At 34.3% G+C, this 24085-nt stretch overlaps 1 protein-coding gene across 6 annotated transcripts in view; it reads left to right on the top strand.

Annotated features, from left to right (window-relative positions):
- The window catches only part of TMEM161B (transmembrane protein 161B), a 72133-nt gene extending 56768 nt beyond the window's left edge, over positions 1–15365 (top strand). For 4 of the 6 annotated variants that reach the window (XM_042942967.1, XM_042942962.1, XM_042942986.1 and 1 more), the window contains 7 exons: positions 2590–2741; positions 3262–3322; positions 3810–3950; positions 6659–6772; positions 8829–9003; positions 10078–10174; positions 11370–12455. In XM_042942967.1, coding sequence (XP_042798901.1) covers positions 2590–2741; positions 3262–3322; positions 3810–3950; positions 6659–6772; positions 8829–9003; positions 10078–10174; positions 11370–11647 — 1018 coding nt within the window. In that variant the 3' untranslated portion in view covers positions 11648–12455. Of the gene's footprint in view, positions 1–2589; positions 2742–3261; positions 3323–3809; positions 3951–6658; positions 6773–8828; positions 9004–10077; positions 10175–11369; positions 12456–15116 lie in introns of those variants that run through there. The other 2 variants (XM_042942976.1, XM_042942984.1) reach the window with 2 other exon arrangements.
- Positions 15366–24085: the final 8720 nt, after the last annotated feature.

Below are 24085 nucleotides of genomic sequence, written 5' to 3'. Positions count from 1 at the left end.
TTTGAATTCTCTGTCCTCCCCACCCCCTCCCTCTCTCTCTCTTTCAAAATAAGCATTTTTAAAAATTTATTAAAAAAATGCTTAGAAATAAAATATTTTTCTAGAGAAATAATGCTATAAGTGGCATCTCCACCTGTAATATTAGCCCATGAACATTCATTTGATCTATAAAGTAGCATACAAAACTATATTTTTTTCAAAGAAAATAACACTAATACTAATACGTAATTAGGAAAATAGATCACAGGAAGTATTTATCTGGCATCATGGCATTTAAGAAAAAGACAGGTTTGTGTGAAAGAGAGATGAGCTATGGTGCAAATAACCAAGATGAGAGCAGTGAAAGGCAGGAAGGGGATGATACTGAAAAAATGAGCTTAGTAAAGGGTGTTAACAAAATACCCACACACTGTTCTGGGGGACTGGCTGAGCCCTGTACTTTTTTTTTTTTTTTTTTTTTTTTTGACATTTTAAAGGGGGAACTATAAGCTAAATAAGCCTTAGGAAAACAAAGTCATAGCCTTTATAAAACCCAGGCAATCCTTTAAATTCGTAACCATGGGTGGTAAGTAATTTATATTGTTGTTATTACCAATGAAAAAAACAGATCGTTAGATTAAAACTTCTTTTTAATTGTTTAATGTTTATTTTAGAGAGAGGAAGAGAGAGCGGGGGAGGGGCAGAGGGAGAAGCAGGCTCCAGGCTATGAGCTATCAGCACAGAACCCAACATGGGGCTCGAATTCATGAACTGCAAGATCTTGACCTGAGTTGAAGTCAGATGCTGAACTGACTGAGTCACCCAAGTGCCCCAGACTAAAACTTTTTCTGCGTTGTTTTCTACTTTGAGTATATTATTCCGGGGAAACAGTGTTGTTTTTGATATCATTCTTCAAAAAATCTATTTTACCCTGAAAACATAGACTCATTACTATTTCAGCTTACCTAAACTACCTTGTAAAAACATTATTTCTATGGCAAAATTCATTCACTAATTGTTTGAGTACCTACTATATGCCAGACATTTTTCTTGGCATTCTAACTACAGAAATGAACAAGGGATAAGAATCTTTGATATAATTAACTTTGCATTCTAGTGGAGGTTTATTTCAAGTTCCTTTTGAAAAATGCCAAAGAGTCATCTATCTTTATTACTTTAAATTGTCTTACTTTATGATAAGTGACCTTAACTAGTGTAGCTGTGATGCTCCATTTATACCCGGCATCCTAGGGAATATCCAAAAGAAATAGAGAATGAGTAATAAGTATATTAACCATTTTTAAATAGGGCAGAAAGGAATACTTTTTTAAGAAACATGGAAGAGAATTCTTACCCTTTCTTAACTTTTCATGAAGAAGGATTCTTCTGATTATGAGAATGTTTTGAACTATTCACATCTATCATGGCACCTCTATTTTTAGAAGGTTTCAAGTGGTACTACTCAACTACCATATAACTTAGGTGCTGTTTACAGTTTAGAAGAGGGAGTATAATAAGTTAAGTGAATACTCCCTGGATTCAGATCATCTAGATTTAAATCCCTGCTTCCTCTAATTTAGCTGTGTGATCTTGGGCAAGTTACTTAACCCTTTTGTGCCAGTAAAATTTTAAATATATAAAGTAATGGTAATAGTTGGTTAAGGTGAGAGTGAAATGAGTTAATTGGTAAGGCCTAGCACTTATAAATACTAGGTTACAGCTGTTACTATTTGTCATGCTTGACACATAGTTGATGTAAAAGTTGCTTTTCTAGATTTTTTTTTTTTTTTTTTTTTTTTTGCCAAGCACTTTATTATTTTGTTTGGCAGGTTTATGCTTTCAAGGAGAACAATTTGATATAATGGAAACCTGGGTTCTAGCTTTGGATCATCCACTGGTTTGGTCAGTTGTGGGAAGGGCTCAGATAAAATAATCTCTTTAATATTTTTGTATAAGATTAAACCATTTTAATTTTGTTTTGATAGGTGAGCATGTTGAACCTTTGGCTGTTTTTGAATGCTCAACTAGAACTTAATTTCTCTGGAGTTTTTGTTTAATGGTACTGTGAAATGATGATCCCAGATAACACAGTTTACCAGTGGCTATTAGTAATTCTCAAATTTTGAATTATTGGATGGTTTGCAGATTTCTGTGATGTGTGTTTGTGTGTTTAATTCTAAATTACTTGAAAAACATGCCCAATAAAAGATAGCTCCCTAAAATAACCTCTACCTTGGTGTTTCATGTCACTGGGAACCTATTTCATAAAACTGTTGTAATACTGTCCCAGTAAAATTTGAGTCAGATAAAATAGAAATAGATTTTTTCCCTAGTTACACAGTTTAATGTGTGTATGCACTTTTCATTAATTTAAAAATGTTATAAGCTTTGCTAAAATTTGCTTGTTTTTATGTCCTATTTCCTGGAAGACTAATCAGATTTTCATTACTTTGTCACTTCCTTCCAAAGGGTACCTTGTAGATAATGATGTTGCGGAATTAAAATAAATGTTGTAGTCAGATTTTACTGGAGTTCAAATCCTGTAAAGATGGTTGTATATAACTCCCCACAAAGTTACTTGTGGTTTTTCCTGAACTTTTCCTTCTGCAGCAAAGTTCTATTTTCATTAACTACACACTATTTTAAAGTCGAAGATGGTGGTGAAAGATCAGTCTGTGTTACTTTTGGATTTTTTTTCTTTGTGAAAGCAATGGCAGTCTTGATTGTAACAGAAAACTATCTGGAATTTGGACTCGAAACAGGTAATCATTTCAAATTACTTTAAAAATCAATTTTGCTTTATCAAATGTTAATATTTTTTACTTCATTATTTAATTTTTATATCTGATACATTTTTAAAATTAGGGTTGAGGTGTTTATTCTGTAATGTCCTAAATAATTAACTTTTATTATTCTTAAATAAGATCTTCCTTTTTTGTAGTTGTTTTAGCTGAATTTTTTGTTACCTTTTTTCAAAAATGCACCCCTTCCCCATTTTTTCCTTACAGTTAAGTAAGTTTCTACAGTGCTAAAGTTTACTCACATAGATAAAGATGCAAATTTTAATGCAAATTTTATGCACACTTATGGAATGTACAAATATCAAAGGGATGTTTTCAAAGACTATTCCTGCTAATAACCAAATTTTATTGCATTATGGCATACTAATTAGCACATGAAAGAGCTAAGCTAGTCACTTCAACATTAAGATGTTCTGTTTTCTAACATTTTATTTCCAAAGAAAGATTCTGTATTAAGAATTTTTCTTTTCTCTCCCTGCAGGGTTTACAAATTTTTCAGATAGTGCGATGCAGTTTCTTGAAAAGCAAGGTTTAGAATCTCAGTAAGTTTTTATAAATACTAAATATCACTTAAATTTTAATTTTTCCATTTTTTTGTACAACAGCATTTTGTGGCTTTTTGTTTTTAATCTGTGAGGATTTCTTTTTAAGTAGATTGTCCCTTTTAGAAATATCCTTGCTCGTAATTTTTACATGTGTATAAAGTTAGTATGTTTCATAGAATTCTTATTTGTATTCTTATTTGGTTTAATTCCTTAAATAACTTTATACTGAGTTGTATATCAAATTCTGTGTTGAATTTATAGGTTGGGTTGTTACCAATGTGGCTAGAGAGGCCTGATTTAGTTTATAGTTCACCCAAATATGGCTCATTATAATTGAGTAAGAGAACTCTTTTTGTAAAAGTTTACTTAGTTTTTATTAGTTATTATTGTGGTTTGTAAAGTAATGGATTAGAAGAAAGGCAATTCCTAGAAAGTTAACTTAGAGAACTTCTTACTTTTTTTATTTTTATTTTTTTATTTATAGGGGTCCTGTTTCAAAACTTACCTTCAAATTTTTCCTGGCTATTTTCTGTTCACTCATTGGGGCTTTTTTGACATTTCCTGGATTACGACTGGCTCAAATGCATCTGGATGCCCTGAATTTGGCAACAGAAAAAATTACACAGTAAGCGGAAAATGTACATAAGCACATGCAGATAAATATATGTTTTCCATCTTAATGAAGGTATATTATTGTAATGAAATAATAAATTATTGTATTAAAAATTAATAACCGTTTGATGTCATACTACTTCCTCTTCTAGAAGCAGGTTTCTTTTATTCACTTCTAAATTTTAAGTCCTATGTTTAAAAACATGTATCATTTACTCAGTTTCCTTTTCACTTGTTAAAATGGAAATGTGAGTACTTCTGTTAGTTCTTTTTAAGTCAGAAGTCAGTGTTTATGAAATACTCCCTATAATTGAACTAAGGATCTGTGGAAATTTTCTTTAATCAGAACATTTTAATTAAAATATTTTATTTAAATTTTATGTAAATAATTTTATGCAAATAATTTTTTACTTAAAATGTTTTTATTGTTTTGAAAGTTAAAATTTTGTACATAAGAAATAAGTTTTGTTTTTTCTTTTTAAATTATTGATCTGTTTATGAGACCCTTGTTAAAATAATACATTATTTTATTTGGAGATTGCTGATACTGTACAGTGTTAAATATCATAGATTACTTTTAACTGCCAAATCCTATTTTAGGATTGGAGAAATCCTGGATGAAATTTAGGATGGAGAAATAATATTTGAATCTCCACATATAGTTCAAAACCCATTTACCATATTCTTTGTGGTTGTTACAGATGTTTTTTGTTGACTGTTAGACACCTTGGCAGAACGACAGGTTTATATCTCTCTGAATTCATATCCAGACCAAATTTCCGTCTTGTCTTCATGTTTTGCAGTAGAAGCCCAAGTTGAGAATATTCCATTTTGATATTTGTGTATATAGTCTTTGAGTTTCTCTGAGTGATCATTTTTCCCAACATTTCTGTTCTTTAAAACCCTGTATTTAATGAAATTGTTTCTCTAGTCTTTTCACATTACCTCTCTTACCTATGTCATTTTCCGTTATTTTAATTTTGCAGTCTTTTTGGTTTTCTCCTTACCTCTATTTTTCGGCATATGCTCTATGTGTGTGTTTACTTATTCTCACTTCCCAGTAACCACTTCTTCCTCCCTCTTTTTTCCCTTCCTTTTTACTCAGCATGCTCTTGGCTACATCCTGCTTTTCTCCCAACATCCATCCATCTCTCTAATGGCTTCTTTTAAAACAAAACCTGGTTCTCCCCCTCCTCTCTACACACACACTTCAGTCCACTAACCCCAGTGTTAGGATTTAAATAAGCTGAAAGGGTGGGTGGAGGGGAGCCCTTCACCAGCTACTGAAACCGCTGTGGGCTGCTCCTTGATACTAGAGTGTTCCCTAGCAACACTGCATACCTAATACTGCTGCTTTCTTCCCCCGCACCCCGTGGTTTACCCAGGCTGGGGGATGAAAGAATCACTTTATAAAAACATTTAAAGCATTTGGTGGTAGTTTAGGGTTGGGAGGGAGCCTATCTTCTTTTCCTTTTCAGTAAAATGTAGCTTCTTTTTAAAAAAATTTTCCCTTTGGGGTTGGGAGCTTTATTTTCAGTTCATTGCAGCCCCCGATTGTGTTTTAGCACTCTGCCATGATACAGGAGTGTGGGCAAGCTTGTTCTGTTGTGAGAATAGCAGGACTGGCACAAAGCGCGGCATTCTCCTCACCCCCACCACCAGGCACTAGTATGTGTTTTAATGCCAGAGCTTAGAACCAGAGTTCCACCTTTTTCGGTCAGGTTTTCATGGGTTTCTGACCCAGGCCTGTTTCTTCACACAGGTCACTGTCATTTGCATTGTAGTGATGATTTTAAAATGTTGCATGTATGTATTTAAAACTGTCCAGTTAAGCCCTTCACTGTGGTTAATCATGAAGCAATGTATGGTAATAAAACAGAAGAATTGGTCTTTTTCTAAAATAAGAACTGTCTTTAGTAGTCATCTGCCTTTGTGGGATACAGACTTAGAACATTAATTAACAATGAATTATAATTCAGACCTAAAACCTTTTAGTGTATCAGGTATTTTGGTTTTCTGGAGTAATGTAAATTTCCTTGGTACATACAGGATAGGGAAATTAATTTCAGGCATGTTCATAATATGAGGAAATAAAAATATTTGAATCATGATTTTAATAGTCTTATTCAAACATTATGCATGATCATTGCATTTTGAAAGTTTGCTTATGTGTAAGTTGTTGCAGTAGGTTCCATGTGCCCTATGCCTGCTAGTATTTGGACCTTGCTAACACTGTTTCTTTCTTATACATAGTAAGGAGGCACTTTGTTTTAGCTGCACTGAAAAAGTATCAAAAGATGATGCCTGTATACTGAAAATCCATTGGATTCGTTGACTGTGGAAAGTTAGGGAATCATTTAAGTACCTGTGTATTAAAGCAGGGATATCGTGGGAGATTGTTAAAGAACACTAGAACAGAACTGAACAGATTTTGATTTTAGTGCGAGGTCTGCCTTTAACCTGTGATACTCCCATGAGCAAGTCACTTAGCTTTCCTGAATCTAAATGTTCTCATCTGAAAAATTCAGATAATGAGGTAGTTTTGCAGGGGCTCAGATCAGTGTCCTGTGATAAGGATAAAAAAAAATAATGATGTCAGTAATACCTTATTACAGAATACTGAAAATAAGTTTCTACCTCATTTTTTAAGTTCCAAGTTCCTGTAGTTTATTAGTGTATTTTATTCCTGGATTTTTATGTTTTTTTCTTACATACTTTCAGAACATTACTTCATATCAACTTCTTGGCTCCTTTATTTATGGTTCTGCTCTGGGTTAAACCAATCACCAAAGACTACATTATGAACCCACCACTGGGTAAAGAAAGTGTCCCTTTGTAAGTATGGGTATCTGGTGGCTATTTTTTGTTTCCTTATTGAATCGTAACTTTTTCAAAATGGTATTTCCTGTATTTAAATTTTTTAATGATAATATTAAGACACTGTACTTTTAAAACATAAATAGAAATGCTAAAAGATGTGTTCTAAAACTGAAGCTACTGGCAAATCATCATTTAACCTTTTTATGAATGTGAACAATTATTAATCCACACCAATATTGTCTTGCACACTTGTAAGTTTTTCTGCTTCCTCACATCATGTCTAGTTGTTACCTGACATTTTTCTGGTTTGGGGCCTGTTTTTAAGATACTTTCTGCAGTTCTTTTTTTTTTCCCCCCTTAATTGTGAAAATTATAGAGGAAATAATGAGTAGTACAAATGGAAACTCATGTTCAGCCATTATAAGAGTTGTTGATATTTTCCATATTTCCTTCCCCTTTTTTTGGTTTGTTTTTTGATGTAGTAGTTTTTCAAGTGAATTAGAAGTCTAATATTTTTATCCCTAAGAGCTTTAGTATGCACCTCTAAGAAATAAGGGCATTTTCCGACATAATATTATCATTATACCTATCAAATTTTTAAAATAATGCCTTAACATTATTAACTAATATTAGGTTATATTTCCCCTTTTAACAGAACTAGACAGTAAGGAAACATAGAAACAATTTATTAAAAGGTGCTAATAACTGCACTTGATATATTAACTCATTAGCCTTGTGGAACCATGTTAGAGTAATAGAAAGAATCAGACAAAGCTGGTTCAAACCCCAGTTGTGATCTTCACTGAAACTGTCACTTGAGGGAGATTATTTAACTTCACTGAGCCTCTGTTTCCCCATCTGGAAAATGAAGATAATAGTATCTACCTCACAAAGTTGTCATTGGAATTAAATGAAAGAATACATGTAATGCAACCAGCTGGAAGTAAGTGCTTAATAAATGTTTCCTTTACTGCTCTGCCTCACCAGAATTAAAGTGGAAAACCTTGACTAGTCATTGACTACACAGTATACATTTTATATTAATGTATTTCTTTTAGATCCTGGTACATATTTGTCTTGGAGTACTCAATCAGTGATGACCATGATGGTTTTTTTTTTTTTTAAGAGTTAATCTTAATGAACTAGGGAAGTATCTTTTGAAGTTGTAATGTTTTTCCCCCATACAAGTAAGTCTTAATGGCAGTTTTAACTTGAAAGATTCACAAAGTTTTTAAAAAGTAATTTCACATAGTGCACTGTCCTATATTAGGCACCTGATATGTGCTAGAGATTAAAAGAGATGCTGAGCGTGGTCTAGGTGTTACTTTCCAATTACTCACAGTGTTACCTTTTATCAAAGCAGAAACCATGGTCTTTTAAAAACATTAAACCACAAAAGGACATCAGAAGTTACCTCTTCTTTCTAAAATTCTCTGAAAAAGCATCATAAGGGTACATCTTCTCACCTGGAACCCTCATCTTAGTCTTGAGGAATTGCTCACAGCTGAGCCAGCTTGAGCACATAGGTTAAATGACTTGATAGAGAGGATTCTGAGCCATCTGATTTCTTCATAATGTATCAGAATTACTGGTTTTCCAATGATCCCAGTCAGGAGCTCAGCAGAGAGGTCATATTGAAATATCTGTATAATCAGACAAAACTCTAGGTATGGGTTGTTGACTTGGTAGTTCCACGTGCAGTCCCCTATAGTTTCCTTTTTTTCTTAAACTCTCCAGTTTAAGAGCACTCCACTTCTCTTCATTTCACAACCAATTTTTTTTTCCACAGACAAGGGTAGATAGAGAAGAGGATCCCTTGTACTTTCTGCTTTTTTCTTGTAGATATATGTTACTACTTTACTTTCATGATCCATTTATCTGTCTAGTTCTATTGTGCAAGTCAAAGTATTCTATAGTTAGGCTGTAGTATAGTGGGATACTTTTGTTTTATATCTCCAACTGTAGCTATGTATAGATATCCTGTGTTTTATATGGTGAAAATTGACATATTTAACTAGATGCTAACATATTTTGGTTTTTGAGAGCACCATATCAACTTTTTGACCTGTAGAATGACAGAAGCTACATTTGATACTTTGCGACTCTGGCTAATAATCCTGCTGTGTGCTTTGCGGTTGGCCATGATGCGCAGTCACCTGCAAGCTTACTTAAACTTAGCCCAGAAATGTGTGGATCAGATGAAGAAAGAAGCAGGGCGAATAAGTACAGTCGAGCTACAGAAAATGGTAAGTTTCATACTCTAGTCACAATGAAAAATAACAAACACTGTATACTGTAAGAAAACAAAGCCTTTGATTTCCTTTAATAGTAATTTCATCCCATCATACTCTTAACGAAAATAAATGGTATAATCATAAGTTGATACATATTAAGAGACCTCAATCTGATTGTGGGGCGAAGTGAAGAAAGAATCTCAAGTCCTCTTCCTGCCTTAGTACTTTAAGTATCATACAGTTTGGGTTGCAAGGCTATAGTATGTCTACTATTGCTAAATGGGACCCCCAACTGATTTGTAAAATACTACAATATATTATGTCTAGCCTTTAAGACTTACGAGGTAGGAAACACTAGTTTTAGTGACTAAATTAATTCCATTTAACATTCTTCCAAGTATTTGAGCATGAAATGTAAACATTTAACTTAATGTGAATTCCAGAGAAGGAAAGTGCTAGGAATCCATGCACCATTATAGTTAACTGGATCTATATAACCTGATCTTGTCTTTTTTAGAATTTTGATGTTGGGTCCCCTATTTTTCACTCTTCTTTCATAGTCAGGGACATTTATCAAGATTCAAACACTTTTCTTTTGTTTTACTGTATAAATTTCCACACTCTTTATAGTTTTACCTCAAATTTTAGTTGAATATGTTCATATAGAATGGGGATTTAATGTTTTTATTTATGAGGGGTTAATGACTTGGCATGTTATTTTTATTTGATGTTTTGGTGTCTGTCTAGAGATTTTCGCATCTTATTTTATATTTGAAATGTAACTGAATATGCCATTTGAATTTAAGTGATTATTTTCTCCAATTTATATTAATCGCTTAAGAAGAGCTATTTTTAAGGAATTTATTTTAATATTTTCACATTTTAAAAAACTCATTTTCAAACTAAGCCTTTCTGAAGTCCATTTGGGGGCATTTATAATGAAGTGTAGACTTATTAGCATTTAGCTTTCTTCCCAAGATGGAATTACTTATCTCTTAAGCAATTCATTTTGATAATTACATGAAAGTTAAATTCACCCATAACACATTCACCGTATTAGACACTTAAGGATGTTGTTGTTTGCAGGTGGCTCGAGTCTTCTATTACCTTTGTGTCATTGCACTGCAGTACGTGGCCCCTCTGGTAATGCTGCTTCACACGACTCTGCTTTTGAAAACACTAGGTAGGCATGCCCTGGTGATGAGAAAGGGTGTCGGTTTCCTTTCTGCCTATAATTAATAATGCTTTTTGTTACCTACAAAGAAATAGGCCTCTTAAAATTGTTTTCTGTAAAAGCTTTAAGAAGAAACATGGAAAACTTTGAGCTGTAGAAGTTGATTCATCATCTTGGATTTGAAAACTCAAGTCCATATAGTTTTATAATATTATGCTCTATTTGTTCGTAAGAATTGTTTGCTGAAGGTTAATTGCAAAATTTACTGAGAAACTCGAATGAGCACTCTTGGTCTTAGTTATTTTGTGTTGTAAGAGGATGATACAAGATTTTTGTTAGTGCCTAACGTTTAAATTATTGTAAGGTCCTTGTATATTTATATGAATTGCAAGATCCTGTAGTGAGGTCTACTGTAGATATTGACAGGATAAAGATTTCTCAGTGGAAGAACAAAGTTCTCCCATAAGTCTGTTCACTAAACTATCAAGTTCCTGTGTGGTGTTATTTGAGAGCTATCCGTTATTGTATTGACCATTTCCCTTTGCTTAGATCAGGCAATCAGCCAGTGTGGGGGTTTAAGAAGCCCAAAGGAACTAGCAGTATTAGTTGGGTGTGCTTAGTAGATACTGTAGAGCTGATGACAGATGTAAATGGCCTTTAGGAATCTATGGAACCTAAAGAAGTAGCTCAATTATAAATTATGTGACTCATATCCTATCCAACATAGTAAAATATATGATGAAAAAGTTTCTGGAAGCTAGCTATTAATAGTGTGTCACATTGAAATCATAGATAGTTTCTGAGAAAGAAATTTATTCTGATATTGTAGAGGTAGAAAAGATTTCTAAGAAGTTACTGAGTCTGTCCCTGTCACTGCAGTAGAGGTAGTTGATTAATGTATTATACAAGGAAAAAAATGTTTTTATTATTTTACCAGATTTTACTGCAGTTAATTAAAAGTAAATTAGACTTTTTATGTGTACTTTTACTGATAAGGCCAGACTGTAGTCTAGTCAAGTTAAATGAATTTTTACCAGGTATGTAGAAAGGTTATTTTACTTTATTTTCAACGTGAAATAATTTGTTGTACCACTAAACTTGTTCTCAATTTCAAGTATAAGTTGAAAAAATTATTTTATTTTTTTAATTAGAAGCTTTGAAATTAGTCATTGTCCAAGTTTTACTTGTGTCTTGAATTTTCTAGGTAATCATTCCTGGGGGATTTATCCAGAATCTATCTCTACCTTGCCAGTGGATAATAGTCTACCCTCCAATTCTGTTTACTCTGAATTGCCATCTACTGATGGGAAGATGAAGGTAACTGTTACACAAATAACAGTGGCACTGAGCAGCTTAAAAAACATTTTCACTCCTCTGCTTTTTCGGGGACTTCTGTCTTTTCTGACCTGGTGGATTGCTGCTTGTCTCTTTTCTACAAGCCTTTTTGGGCTTTTCTATCACCAGTATCTGACTGTGGCATGAATCTCCGTTAACAGAAAAGGATATCCAAGCCACACTTTGAATTGAAATATCTGTGCCCTTGAAGGGCTATCGGAAACTAGAAGAAAGCAAATACAAAGGAAAAAGACATATCAGCATATCTTGTTTTAAATGCTTCCTCTGTATTCTCAGGGTGAATCAATGGTATAATATTTAAAATTACAGAGTAGATTATTAACTACTATACTGTGGCATTGGAATTTTAACTCCTTGTATTAACTGATGGTGAGAGGGCTATCTACAGAGGTAATACTTATGATTACCTTGGTTTACAGAAACCTCCAGCAGTCTTTGAAACTTCTCATATGACTCTAGTTCTAGATCGATTGCTCTTAATGGTATAACGGTACTGTTAATATTCATAGTGGCTGCCTATAGAACAATCTTCAAACTGAGCCATGCTTTGGAGGAGGGAAAGGAGCTAAAGTCACCTCTGTTGGTAATATATTAGTCACTCTTCAAATAACAACAATGGCAAAATCCAACAGAAAGGAAGAAATAGCTACTGTATATTACAGTAAAGAAAGCTGCATAGTAATTTTAAATTTAATGGAGATGTACATGGTTAATATCTACAAGTATTGCTGCTTGAGAGTAGCAAGAGTATTGTTTTAAAATGTATTTTATCCAACTTGAGGGATCTTTTAAAATGATTGGCTATATGAACATTTGCTGTTAGGCTTGGAACTCCCATATTTTATTTTATTCTTTGATCCTAAATGTAGTCCTTTTAATAGTCTAAAAATATTTATCAATATTGATCTGACTTTTAAAAAATTACTTTAATCCTGCTGACTACCTGTATGTATTGTATATATATTATATATTAAATATATAATATATTGAAATTATAAAAGATGAAAATATTGAATCCTTAAATATTTTAAGTTGCTGAATGTATATTAAATGTGACTGAATGAGATGTCTTTGTATCTAGAAATTTTCTTTCTTTTTGGAATGAGATTAAAATACATTTTGAAAGTTCATCAGATTAAGCAATTTATTTGTGTTGCCTATGTGTGAGACTGCTTAAAATTATATAAGTACTTAGGTGATTTCTCCCAAATAAAAATCTTTTTTTTATCATTTTCAAAACTCAGAACCTTTCCCACTAACCAAATCTACAGGAATCATTTAAACATTGTTAAGTAGGATTTGTTTTAAGTTCATAGTGTTTAGAATTAGAAATGTTAATATTTTATTTGATACGATGAAATTCAGGTAATTTGAATGATAAATTCATATGAAATGAAAAGAAAATAAATTTTTTTTGATGCTTTTTACATGTAAAACCTAAAATTAAGGGTTTCAGTTATAAAGGGAATGAATGTAAGAGATAAATAAGGTTTGTGTGTGTGTTGTTTTTGTTTTGTTTTGTTTTTTAACAGAATTTATAGGTAAATGTTCTTCCATGTTAAGGTCTTGAGATTACATATTAGTGTTATTGTTTCAGTGCTATTATCACTGTTGAAAGCACTTTTGAAGCTCTTTTGGAATTCCTTCCAAGGCTTGTGGTTCACATTCATTCAAATAATGGCAATACAGCAAATTCCTATCTTTTGTTACAGACTAAATATTTTGTAATTAGCTGATACTTTAAATATGACTGAGTAATAAGTGCTTAAATTGGATAAGATTCTTTGGTTGAAATGAATTGTTAATATAGCCTAATGATAGTTCATGCGTATTTCCAAAAGAAACATTCCAAATACATCTTAAGGTAACAGAATCCATGAAAATAAGGATCTTCTAACAGGATGACAGCATTTATGACAAGATTATGACATTTATTTTGTATGTGAAAGTTCTGATATGTTGGACTTGAAAAGAACCTCACCTGATATTTATAACCGTTTTTATTAAAGAGCTACGTTTTAAAAATTAGAATTAAAGTTACTGTTTTGAGTTTCAAAGATTGTACTGTGGTAGAGTAATATGGAGGGGAAAAGGCATAGAATTTATTATTGGATGAAATAACATGCATTTCTGAAATACTATTGATTCACTCTTTTTAAACTTGAATTCTCCCTGAGTATACTGTGAACGTGTGCAAACTGCACATTAATTTAAGTAATGGGTTTTGTTTTTTTTTTTTAATTCTTTCCAAACAAATTTAAAGACAATGATTGTTACAACTACTAACTGGTTTATTTAAGCATCTTGTCTTTGTACACAAATTCTGTTCCTAAGTGTAAAGGGTTTGTATTTTATGTAAAACAAGCAATATTTTTAATTGAGATATAATTGACATATAGCATTTTATTTGTTTTAGGTGTACAACATAATTATTTATATATATGTATGATTCCAAATAATATTTTAATATTGTTAATTAGGCCAGTAGAATTCTTTTATTTTTTATGTTGGACTCTGGTCAATATAAATGCTTCATAGGTCAGTTACTTTACATTTCTGTTAAAGTAACTAGGAATCCTTATAATCTTGCTTCATATAATTTGTGGAATTGTATTTGATAATTTGTTGACTCCTGCTCCCCTATTCCCTGCCCATTGCACTATAAAAATCAGAGCTCTATTCTCTCTCCTACCCCCATTGAAATGTCTGAAATGAAAAGCATATAATTTTATCTTAATATCCGTATGCAGTTTGATTATCTTTGGCATTTTCCCCAGAATTCCAGTTGCTATGCATAAATGACCAACGCATCCAAGCAGAATGGGCTCATTGTCTTATTGTTTCTGATATAAATATCATTGGTAAAATAGTGACATTTCTTCTTGAGTTATGATTCAGAAGAGATATTCATCCATTAATGGAATTGATAGGTCCAGGAAGCAATAAGTAGAATTCATTATGAAATCTATAATTGGAACTTCACTGGATAGATTTTATTCTTTCAAATGAAAGATTAAATTCTCAGTACTGAAAAGCATAGGGTCTCAACATTCTCTGAATTCAAACACACTTTCTGAGCCATCTCATAATTGAAAATGGTCTATCATGGTATATGGCTCTATTCAGCAAAATAAAACTAAGTGATTTTTGAATGTGGATCATCCTGCATCTTCACAGAGCTTTAGGTGGCTTAAAGAATCAGATTTAAACACATTTATGATCCTAGACCATGAACCCAGTATCTCAGATATTTCTACAGTATCATCTTTTAACTCCTACTCCTCTCATTATGTCTGTACTCTGGGTTTCTAACTCAGCTGGTTATATGCCATGAAAACTCTGACCTGGACACTAAGGATGATCACAAAGCTAATGTCAACCTCTCACTTCTTTAAAGTGGTAAACATTTTACTGATTTTATTTCTTCCTACGAAAAAGAAAAACCAGATTGAGCCTGTCCTTATGCTTGTCTTTGTTACAGTTGAACTTCTTTCTTTTTAGCTACGAACTGTTAATGTTGGATGGGCCTATCTTTAATGATTCAGACGGCGTGTCTTTTTCTATTTCATTGTTCTTTCCTTTTTTTCCCCCTCAGAATCCCTTTATGTGGTTACTCCTCTCCTTTCTCCCACTTGGCCAAAGACTGTTCATTGTCTTAAATAAGGAGAAGCAGCATAATTTTGTGAAAAGAATATTAATTTAACCACCAGGAAACATCCTGTTTCTGCCTTCAATTAGCTATTTTTTGCACTTCTTACGCATTCAGCCTATACTAATTAAATAGAATTGAATTATCGTCACTGTTGACCTCAATTTTACCATAAAATAAAGAATTTACATTAAATGTATGGCTGTGTTTTTCTAAATCTGATAGCAGTTTCTCTTCGTGTTAGCGTGAGAAAGATAAAGAGCAATTTTTGGCTTTAGGAATGGTTACAGATCGTGTTAGAGGACTTTGACTTACTGTTTGTTAAAAACTACTTCACAGAGAGTGTTTTCTCCAGGAACATTTTGCTTTGTGCTCATTTAATTATTCATTCAGAAAATATTTATTGAGTACATTTTATATTCCCTAAACTGCTCTACATACAGCAGTGAACAAAACATCAAAATCCCTCCCCCCCAAGGAACATAGAGTTTGATGTAGGAATATAGCAAAATGAATATGAGTCAAATGTAGGACATATTAGATAGTGATAAGTTCTTTTGTGTGTGTGTGTGATGTTTATTTTGAGAGAGAGAGAATGCACATGCTTGTGAGCTGGGGAGGGGCACAGAGAGAGAGAGAGAGAGAGAGAGAGAGAGAGAGAGAGAATTCCAAGCAGTCTCCACGCTGTCAGCCCAGAGCCTGGTGTGGGGCTCAAACTCATAACTGTGAGATCATGACATGAGCCATAAACAAAAGTGGGACACTTAACCAAATGAACCACCCAGACTCCCTTAGATAGTGATATGTTCTAATGAGTGGGAAGGAATCCGGGAAGGGAGAATATGAGGTTGGAGGGTAGGGATTGAAAGAAACCCTCACTGAAAAGGTAATTTCTGAGTAATGACCTGCAGGAGATAAGAACCACCATAGTGTTTTTTTCTTATTATTCCTGTAGTTCATTGGTTGACAAAACACCCTGATTGCTCAGACTTTGCTATTTGTGAGCTCCCTAATGAAATTTTAGAAGAGATGGACAATATTGTATAGTCCCCTTTTCAGGTTGGTATATTGTACAGGAAGGATTATAGGCATGGAATTTAAATGCTGCTTGTTGGCTAATGAACAGTAAAGCATGTAACAAATGTAATCTCCTGAGTCCACTTGTTTTAGTTTTTCTGTCAGGTGCTTTTTAACTTAATTCAAACATGTTTACATTTTATTTCAGTAGAACTTTTAAAGACTTAAAGGATTTCAAATGAGTTGCAGGACCCTAGAGCAATATGATGTGTCCATTTGGCAATAGATTTTAGCCACCAGTTCTTTAATCTGTCAGATAATCTGTTACACAAAGGTAATTTACACAACGGGTAACGTGACTGAGGAAAAATTTGAATTAATAACATCTTATCAAAATTTTAAATAGATAACACAATTTGAGTAAATCAAGTGTACCTACTGCTAAAGTACTAAAAATGAAGGAGATGTATTTTTTAAAATCGTGCTCTATAGATGTTAGCTTTAACATCTGTTTTGTTTATTTGGAATGCATTTTTCTTTCTGTAATTCTTGAAAACAATTTATATTTATGCATAGAAAATTCCAGAAGACTAAACAAATGAAACTATGTTAGTAGAATTACTTTAAATAAGTAGCAGTGGTTAACTTGTAGGAATTACTGTGATTGCGTTTATGTGTGTATATACTTGTTCTATTTCCATCATTTCCTTAGAGCATGAAATGCAACTTTTTCCATGTATTTAAATCTCTATCATTATAGTAGATAGTCCATGTACCAGTTTTGGATAAGTGCCTGATGTCTAAAGTTGAGATTCTGTCAACTGAATAGTCTGTTGAAACTGAATATCAGCATCAGAGAAAAAAACAGAACTATAGGAATAAACAAATTTTATTTAACAGATTTTAACCTTAAAAAGTTTTTGTTATGTAAGTAGTGACATTTTAAAGGAGTAGCATTGCTGGGGCCTGGGTGGCTCAGTCGGTTAAGCATCCGACTTCGGCTCAGGTCATGATCTCATGGTTTGTGGGGTTGAGCTCTGCGTCAGACTCTGCTCTGTCTCTCTCTCTGTCTCAAAAATGAATAAACATTAAAAAAAAATCGTGGGCACCTGGGTGGCTCAGTCGGTTAAGCATCTGACTTCCACTCAGGTCATGATCTCGTAGTTCGTGAGTTCGAGCCCCACGTTGGGCTCTGTGCTAAAAGCTCAGAGCCTGGAGCCTGCTTCAGATTCTGTCTCCCTCTCTCTCTGCCCCTCCCCTACTCGCACTCTCTCTCTCTCTCAAAAATAAAATAAAAACATAAAATTTTTTTTTTAAAGGAGTAGCATTGCAACAATCGAGAAAGCGGAGTCATTTCAACTGTTGTCACTAAAATAGTCACGGTTCAGAAAATGAACCTCAGTCCTTCATTTGTAGTATGTAGTACTTCACACTACACACAAAATTTAATTCAAGAGGGACCATACACCTCATTGTAAAAACTAACACCATACAGGGTGCCTGGGTGGCTCAGTCGGTTAAGCGTCTGTTAAGTGTTCGACTATTGGTTTCGGCTTGGGTCGTGATCTCCCAGTTTCCTAGGTTCAAGCCCCATGTCAGGCTCCACATTCACAGTCCGGAGCCTGCTTGGGATTCTCTGTCTCCCCCTCTCTCTACCTCTTCCCCACTCACACTGTCTCTGTTTCTCTCAAAATAAATAAGTAAACTTTAAAAAAATTAAAAAGAAAAATTAAACCATGAAGTTTTTAGAGGAAGTCAGAATAGCTTGGTAATTTTAAGGGTGGACAAAGGTTTGTTAGTATGCAAGCAATAATCAAAATTTGTTTAAAAATTTTTTTAATGTTTATTTCTGATAGAAGGAGAGAAAGAGAGACAGTGCTCCAGCCAGGGAGGGGCAGAGAGAGGGAGATACAGAGCCTAACACTGGGCTTGAGCTCATGAACCATGAGATTGTGACCTGAGCCAAAGTTGGATGCTTAACTGACTGAGCCACCCAGTTGCCCGAAATTTGTTTATGATAAAAGAAATTTCATAGAGATTTAAAACTTCTCATCAAAAAACTTGTTAAGAAAATAGACATGTCACAACATGAGGTAAAATATTTGCAAACATGAGGCAAAGTACTGATGTTCAAGACATATAAACAACTACCAACAAAGAAAAAAAAAAAAAAAAGATGAAGGAGTGGGCCAGAAATTTAAGTAGACCCTTCACAGTTGACCAAAAAACACATGAAAAAGTACTCAGCCTCTAGGAGTTGTTGTTGTTGTTTTTTAAGTTTATTTATTTTGAGAGAAAGAGAGAATCCCAAGCAAGCTTTGTGCTGTCAGCACAGGGATTGACATGGGGCTCAGCTCAGTCTCAAACTGAGATCATGACCTGAGCCTAAATCAAGAGTTGGATACTTAACTGGCTGAGTCACCCAGGTGCCCCAAACGCTAGCAGTTTTAATATGATGATCCTTATTATAATTTTGTTATATTTCTTTTACTGAATTTGTTGAGGTTCTTAGATCACCAGGTTTTTATCTCAGGTCAAGTTAAAAGACTGAACATTTTTTCCATATTAAGGAAATAAGTTCAAATACAATTGCAATGCATTGTTGCATTTTACAGTTTTTTTGACTGCAAGTTGTCTCTTGCAGACAAATGTGTTGAAAGAAAAGAGTGTTTGATTCTTAAAAGTTAGGATGGTTACATAAAATGTTAAGTACTAGCACTATCAAGCATAAAAGGTTTTTCAATTACATGATAAGACATAAGCAATAAATTTGATAATAGTTTTCTTTGCCTCTTTAAGTTCTGATTCTGCTTGAGGGTATTAAAAGTTCTTGGCAGAAGGAGTGGATTTTAATTTCACATTTTAAGTGAGCGAGCACTTTCTGGTCTTGTCACTTCATTTGAGTACCTCTTAGAAGTACCATGTTTGTAATTATTAAGCTATATTTGTTGCTGGTTGTAAAGCAATTAAAAAAAAAAAAAAAACCTTTTTGTCTGTTACTTTTTAAAAAGTAAATTTGTTCCACAACTCATTGACACTGTTTTCTTTAGATGATTTTTCCTCTCTGTTTATTTTGGATAGTTTTTATGGCTATATGTTGAAGTTCACTAATTTTTTTTTTTTTTTTTTTTTTTTTTTTTGGCAGTGTCTAGTCTGATGTTTAACTCATCCAGTGTGTTTTTCGTCTCAGACCTTTTTTTAATCTCTAGAAGTTAAATTTGGGTCTTTTATATTTCATACATGTCTTTCCTTAACATGTTTATACTTCACTTTCTTGAACATACAGGGTATATATAAGTTTATATACAAGTTTATAATAGTTGATTCAATGTCTTGGTCTAGTAATTTTATCAATTGTGTCACTTTGGAACTTGTGTCTGTTGATTGATTTTTCTTCTCTTTGTGAGTCAATATTTTTTCATTTGTTTGCCTGCCTGGAAATCTCTGGATGGCAAACACTGAATTTTGCCTTGTTAGGTACTGGATATTTTTGTATTTCTTTAAATTTTTCTGAGCCTTGTTCTGGAATGCAGCTACATTACTAGGAGACAATTTTCATTCTTTCGAGGCCTGTCGTTAAGACAAGGGTAATCTTTAAGTTGGTGCTAATTTTTACCCACTAGTGAGGAAATACCCTTGTGAGTACTCCACCAGTGCCCACTTTGACTTGTGGGAGCAGGAACTATCCCAGCCCATTTGAGTCCCAAGGATTGTTCTGCCTGTTCCTTTCTGGGGGTTCTTTCCTTAGCATTGGGTGATTTCCTTAGATGAATCCACTGATCAACACTCAGCTGAAGACATGAAGGGACTTTGCCAATCTCAGAGCTTTCCCTCTGCAGCTCTCATTTCTGATACTCTTCCCTGATTTTTTTTTTTTTTTTTTTTAATGTTTATTTGTTTCTGAGAGAGAGAGAACGTGAGCAGGGGAGGGGACAGAGAGAGGGAGACACAGAATCCAAAACAGGCTTCAGGTTCTGGGCTGTCATCAACACAGAGCCCAACCCGGGGTTCGAACTCATGGGCCTCAAGATCATGACCTGAGCGAAATTGGACGCTTAACCAACTGAGCCACCCAGGCGCTCCTCTTCCCTGATTTTTAGTTGCCTTTTCCTCACAAAACTGTCATCTCTGGGAGACCACTGGGCTCAGGTTAAGTTCTTCTTCCCTGTGCTGTGGCTTCAATGCTTTAGTCAGTAAGCTAGAGCAGAGTTCACCTCCTAATTTTCTTCTTTCAGGGATCACGGTCCTCTGCTGCCCTTTCAATATCTGAAAAACTGTTGTTTCATGTATTTTGTTCCGTTTTTTAGTTCTCTAAGATGAAAGAGTACATTTGATCCCTATTAACTTCACCATGGCCAGAAGTAGAAGGCCCAGCTTCCGAGTTTTAATTTTTTACTGGAGATTTTTTATTCTCCATGAAGAGTCTGTTCAGAGACAGCCTTCCATTCATGTATATTTTCAAAGATTTGTCACTTAACATTGTTTGTCATCAGAGAAATACATATTTAAATCACAATGAGATAGTGATATATACTCGCTAGAATGGCTAAAATTTAAAAACTGACACTGCTAAATGATGACAAGGATATGAAGCAACTGGAACTCTCATACTCTGTGCTATAACTACATTGGAAATGATACAATCACTTTATTAAAAGCTCTAGTATTTTTGTTTTTAGTTAGGCTCTTTGCCCAACATGGGGTTTGAACTCACCACATCACAATCAAGAGTCACATGCTCTACCAACTGAGCCAGCCAGGTGTGTTTCTGGTAGTTTTTTTTTTTTTTTTTCTTTTAATAAAACTAAGAATACAGCTGTCCAACAACCCCACAATTCTACCCTTAAATGTTTACCTAAGATAAGTAAAAATAAATCCACAAAAAGATATATGCATAGCAACTTTATTCATAAGAGCCCCAGACTGAAACAGATAACATGTTCATCAATAGTAGAATAAACAAATCTATTGGTACATGTGTTCAGTGGAATACTCAGCATAGTAGTGCATACTAATACCTGCCTAGTGACTTCCTTACAAAGGGTACGGTATGGAAAGGGGCGAGGGGGGGGGGAGCTAATTTTACAGTGGAGAAACTTAATAAACCTCACCTTAACAAAGTGATCAAGTTGTTAACATCAGTAAATTATGTTAGTAGTATGTACCCTTAATAATGTGATATAATGAGAATGATGATTTACTGCTATGGTTTCCCTCCCCCAAACCCATAACACCAGTATAATCATGAGAAAAGCACCAGAAAGAGGTCCCAATTGAAGGACATATTATAAAATACCTGACCAGTACTTCTCAGAACTTTTCAAGAATGTCAAAAAGAAGGAAATTCTGAGAAACTCTTAGAGCCAAGAGGGGAGATTAAGGAGACATAATGACTAAATATAATGTATCCTAGATAGGATCCTGAAAGAGAAAAAGGGCATTAGGTAAAAACTAAGGAAATCTGAGCCAAGTATGGACTTTAGATAATAACAGTATATTGATATTGGTTCATTAGTTGTGATAAATGTACCATAATAATATTAAGATGTTAATAATAGGAGCAACCAGGTATGAAGTGTATAGAGCTCTCTGTACTGCCTTTGCAGTTTTTCTGTAAATCCGAAGTTGTTCTACAATAAAAGTTTATTTTAAAATATATGTGAAGTTTATCTACAGTTTTATTAAAGTTACATAAATATTAGACTCCAGGAATACTGAGGAAGAATAGAGGTCATAGGTTTCTAAATGCAATGGAGTGCTTATTCTTAGTGCAGCAAGATAAGGAGAATAGGACAATATAATATATTCTTCATGAAGCTAAGTTGATATAATTTAAAGATTTGTTCTTTATCCTAAGTTTGTTTCTAGAGTTTGTGATGTTACAGTATCTTTTGCTTTGAATTGATGCTAATAGCAAATTTGGTCTACTCCTATACAATCTCAGTAAGAGTTCATTATTAGACCCTGAAATTAAAAAAATCTGAGCCACCGCCCTTTTCAGTTCATTTCCTGAAATCTTTCAGAAAATTTCTCTCCCTGCTGTGTAGAGCCAAATACTGTTGCTTTATAGTATTTCTCTTACATCTACCTTTACATATTTGAAGAGTCCAGATACATATCTGATACTTTCTGGCACCCTTGAGCGGAGGAAATAAAAGCAGAAGAACCAATGAAAGAGTTCCCACAATCTCATCTCACATCCATGCAGTGGAGAAAGGAAATGCCAGGATCTTCCAAAGTCAGATTATCAACTCATTAGGTAGAAAATGAAGGCCCTGGAAAATAGGGCAGCCCAGGTCAATGGATTCAGAAAGTGGTAGAAATCTGCCTATAATGGAACCCAAAAAGGTTAATCATGGGTTTTGTGTTTTAGGGTGGAGTGAGGTAAGTTTTTTTTCTTCCTAGGTTACAAGATTTGTAAGCTCCACTAATCTTTTGAAGCTACTTGAAAATAATTTAAACCTTCACCTTCTACAACTGCTATTACCTTGTATGGTAATGCATTTATTTTTTATTTTATTTTATTTCCTTGATTTTTATTTGCATTAATTTTGAGAGAGCACAAGGCAGGGTTGGGGGTTGGGGAAGGAACAGAGAGAGAGGGAGAGAGAGAGAATCCTAAGCAGGTTACGCACTGTCAGCACAGAACCTGATGTGGGGCTCCATCTCACGAACCATGAGATCACAACCTGAGCTGAAATCAAGAGTTGGATGCTTAACCAGCCAACCCACCCAGGTGCCCCCCCTTTTTAACTTAAATACATCTATGTATTTTAAAGTTTGTTTTTGAGAGGGAGAGAGTGCAAATGGGGGAGTGGTAGAGCGAAAGGGAGACCGAGGATCCTGTGCAGACTGCACTGACAGCAGAGAGCCCAAAGCCCAATGTGGGGCTCGAACTCTCAAACCATGACGTGAGATTATGACTTGAGCTGAAGTTGGACCGCTGAACCCACTGAGCAACCTAGGTGCCCCTGGGTAGACATTTGCAGTTAAAAAGCACAGTGAAATTTCAGGTGTTCTCATTGATAGCCATACCTCTGTACCCTAAGTGTATGTTGTAGTGAGTATATCCTCCATTCAAATGTGTGTTAGTTTGCCCAGCAAACGTTTAATGGTTCCTCTCAGCCACTATAATGTGTGCTATGCATATAAATGTGAACAAGACAGTCTTTGCCTTGAAGTGGCTCCTAATCTAGTTGAGAGACATGATTGCCATACAGTATGGTAAGTACTTTGTTAAAGATTAGTGTAAATTTGATTTTTAGGGGAAACTTTATGAAGGACAAAAGCTGCATTGAAAGTTGGAGTTTATGTAGTTGAATTGGCTGAATGTTAAGAAAATCAAGATGTTAAGAGTTATCAATACTCTTAATGTTAAGAGTAATCAAGGCAGAAATTTCAAACTTAATAGTTGGAATAATATTGAAATAAAAGATATATTCACCAATCACTGATATGGTGGCAGCTGTCTGAAACCTTATTTAAACCACTGTTTAAGAAGTCTGGGAATTGAATTATAAACTTGCTCTTAGTAGGATTCTGTATTTGTAAGATGAAGAAAAAAGATAGTCTGTCAAGGAAAAAAAGAGATGGTCTGTGTCAGAGTCTACAACTCCTTGTAGTTACTAATGGGATACAAAGTAGAAAACACTAAATGTATAAAGCAGACATTTGTCCAGAGACTGAGACAAAGAGAGGTGGAATTTAGATTAGAGACAGTGATGGGACACCTGGGTAGCTCAGTTCAGTGTCTGACCCTTGATTTCAGCCCAGGTCATGATTCTGGGGTCTTGGGATTGAGCCCTGCATTGGGCTCCACACAGTGTGGAGCCTGCTTGAGATTCCCTCACTCTCCCCCTGCCCCTCTCTCCTTGAGTGCAGTGTCTCTCTCTTTCTCT

The sequence above is a fragment of the Panthera leo genome, chromosome A1 (assembly GCF_018350215.1).
Source record: "Panthera leo isolate Ple1 chromosome A1, P.leo_Ple1_pat1.1, whole genome shotgun sequence".
NCBI classification, from domain to species: Eukaryota; Metazoa; Chordata; class Mammalia; order Carnivora; family Felidae; genus Panthera; species Panthera leo.
The sequence above is the reverse complement of the archived record's forward strand: the minus strand, read 5'-3'. Positions and strand labels throughout refer to the sequence as shown.